The sequence below is a fragment of the Trichechus manatus genome, unplaced genomic scaffold (assembly GCF_000243295.1).
Source record: "Trichechus manatus latirostris isolate Lorelei unplaced genomic scaffold, TriManLat1.0 scaffold00087, whole genome shotgun sequence".
Lineage (NCBI taxonomy): Eukaryota > Metazoa > Chordata > Mammalia > Sirenia > Trichechidae > Trichechus > Trichechus manatus.
Window position 1 is genome coordinate 8,105,235 of NW_004444023.1, and position 3,194 is coordinate 8,108,428.

At 39.0% G+C, this 3,194-nt stretch overlaps 1 protein-coding gene across 1 annotated transcript; it reads left to right on the top strand.

Moving 5' to 3' along the window:
• Window positions 1-423: 423 nt before the first annotated feature.
• On the top strand, window positions 424-1,236 carry LOC101351515 (vomeronasal type-1 receptor 4-like). The gene is given in 1 exon segment (XM_023736219.1): window positions 424-1,236. A coding segment is annotated over 1 exon segment (813 nt).
• The last annotated feature ends 1,958 nt before the right edge of the window (window positions 1,237-3,194 follow it).

Below are 3,194 nucleotides of genomic sequence, written 5' to 3' on the forward strand. Positions count from 1 at the left end.
ATAGCGTGGTGGTTAAATGCACTAGTTTTGTTACCAGCCCAGCTGGCTTGGTGTCTCTATAATCTGCCTTTATTTAAGTGCATGAATTTAGACAAAAAATACTTACCCTCTCTGTGTCTAAGTTCTCCTCATCTTTATAAAAATAAATTGCCTGCCTCATATATTGGTGAAGAATAAAGTTACTACATGTATAACGTTCATTGCAGTGATTCCTATATTGTAAATGATCTTTATTGGTTATACATTCAAATCTTAAGCCTCTTAATGGAAGAAGAACTTTAAGTAATTATTTCTAAGTGAGAATTAATGGTAAGTGGAGAATAGTGGATTTCAGTTGACATGATACATGTGGCCCACACCTCATATTCCCATGCAGGACTCTCTGACTTAGAAGACAAATATCAGTCACTGAGAACTATCAGAATGGATGTCAGGGATTTGGCAGTAGGAATTGCCTACTTATCCCAGACGATAGTTGGGATCCTGGGGAATTTCTCTCTTCTTTACCATTATACCTTCCTTTACTTCACCAGGTGCAGGATAAGGCCCACAGATTTGATTCTCAAGCACATATTTGTAGCCAATTCCATGGTCATCCTCTCTAGAGGAATCGCCCAGACAATGGTATCTTTTGGGCGGAAAGGTTTTTTCAATGATATTGCATGCAAGCCTTTTGCCTATACTTCCAAAGTGGGCCAGGGTGTGTCGCTTGCCAGCACCTGCCTCTTGAGTATCTTCCAGGCCATCACCATCAGCCCCGGGAACTCGAGGTGGGCAGAGCTTAAGGGGAAAGCTCCCAAGTACATTGGCCCCTCTGTTTTCATGTGCTGGATCCTGCAAACGCTGGTAAATATCATTTTTCCTGTGTTTCTGATTAGCAAATGGAGCAATACGAATATCACATATTGAAAAGATCTTGTATACTGTGCTTCTGTTCGTCACGAGAAAACCAGAGACTCCTTGTATGCAGCATTGTTATTTGTCCCTGATGTTGTATGTTTGGGGTTCATGTACTGGGCCAGTGGCTCCATGGTTTTCATCCTGTACAGACACAAGAAGCAGGTGCAACACCTTCATAAGAACGTCATCTGCAGATCCTCTCCTGAGTCCAGAGCTACCAAAACTAACCTTCTCCTGCTGAGCACCTTTCTTTTTACACCTTATCTACCATCTTTCAATGCTATTTGGCTCTTGCTGATAAGCCCTATTGGTGGCTGGAGAATGTCTCTGCACTAATCCACGCATGTTTCCCAACTGTCAGCCTCTTTGTTCTCATGAGTCATGTTTCCACTGTCTGCAGGCTGTGTTGCCTGGATGAGATAGACAAAATCCCCTCACCTTTGGGAAACATGTAAATGGTATGTATTTGTGCAATGTTCTGTTGTTTGCTCACTCATATTCCCCTCATCATTCAATGCACAATCATAAAAGAGTTACACTGCAAGAGCTGAGCTTCTGCTCCTAAAGAAACAATAAATTGTTATAGCAATGGTAAAGGAAATATTATGTAATGACGTGTTTGTAATTTAACCATTTGCGCCACTAAGGGACGCAGAAAGCAAAGATAGTTCACTGCAGTTAGCAAAATCACTCTGGTGACTTAGAAGAGTGTCCGCTCATTTCCCCAAACAGTGTTTTGAACTAAAAGGGGCTTAATAGACCGAGTACATCCCAATATTTAATAGTCAAATACTATCTCCCCCTGCCCCAACTTGCAGCCTATTAATTTCTCCCTCCTCCTTCTACAAACAATGATTAGATTTGTGTCTAATTAATTCATTAAATGCACAAATTTTAAAGAAGATATACAGAATCCCTCAATTTGGTTGACTGAAACTGGCAACAGGTTTTAGAGGTTATCTTTTAAGGGTAAAGTTAACCCTTCACAGCCTTTGTATTAGAATTTTTATTTTAATGGAACTTGCGAAGGCATGTTTCCTTAAAAGAACAGTAGTAACAAGAGTCAGGATTCCCTACTTGATGGAAATACGACAGAAAATATTCAACATAATACAATTCCCTATTTTATGGAAAATACTACAGAAAATATTCAACATAGGGATATTCACTCCATATAAAGCTGTTTAGTGGTAGAGCAAATTAAATATTCATAGAAACGGAATATGAATAGTCTCAAAGTTGTGTATGTAGGGTTTGTATTACTGAGAAAATTACACCAGATGATTTCGTGTATTTGGGAATTGCTTATGTAATAGTAACAATTGGAATTAAAATGCAATGTCATAGAGAGAGTGAAATGCATCAAGATTTCTTTTAATTTTGACAAGTTTCAAACGTACCAGAAACCAAACCAAACCCGTGGCCGTTGAGTCCATTCCGACTCATAATGACCATTTATGTACAGAGAAGTGTAAAGTTGGAACATGGCAAAAACAATAATCTTACCTCCATAAGATACATTCTGTAATAACAGAGGCTAAATTTAAGGAGTAAACCCCAGGAAGACCGTGCCACAAAACCCACATCTGTGCCCTCCTGCATTCTATATGGGAAGGTTTAAAATACTCAGTTTATTATATTTAGAAACCCACAGATACTGTTGTCAGGGGATCTTCTTGTTATACAACTATTTGAGCAAATGTAATCTAGTGCAGACTTTTGGAATGCTCAATTGACTTAATTGGGGACAGCATTGACTTTGGGAAAGAAAGTGGAGACCTTGAGTGAAGTCAAGTTTTGGTGTGAGTCTGAGGTGGGCTTTCTACTCTACCTGGAAAGTGTTTAGTTTCTCTGAGATTGAAGGTCTTAGTAACTAGTATGTAGTCACTAAGTGCTTGTGTTTTACATGTGACAACATTTGAGGATGGTGACTCTGGGAATTGAGTGAAGAAAAATTGTCCCTACCCTTACATCCTAAAAAAAGACGGACAATAAGCAAAGAAATATGTAAAACATATGAGGTGATAAATGATAAAGGAGTATTTAAAGAGGACTTAGCATTTGAGTTAGATTTTTAAGAATAAATAGTTCCTCAAGTGTAGATCATTAAAGTGACATCCTTTCAGAGTTTGTGTCCTGTCATGCCAAACCTCACCATTTAGCAGTCCATGGAATCAGATACTCCTGCAAGACCACTCATCTGAAGGCAAAAGGCACCATGCTGAGCATGGTCTGTTAGAGTCTCTGAGCCAAGGTTTCTCTGACAAGTGTAACAAGAAGGATAAGTTCGTCTT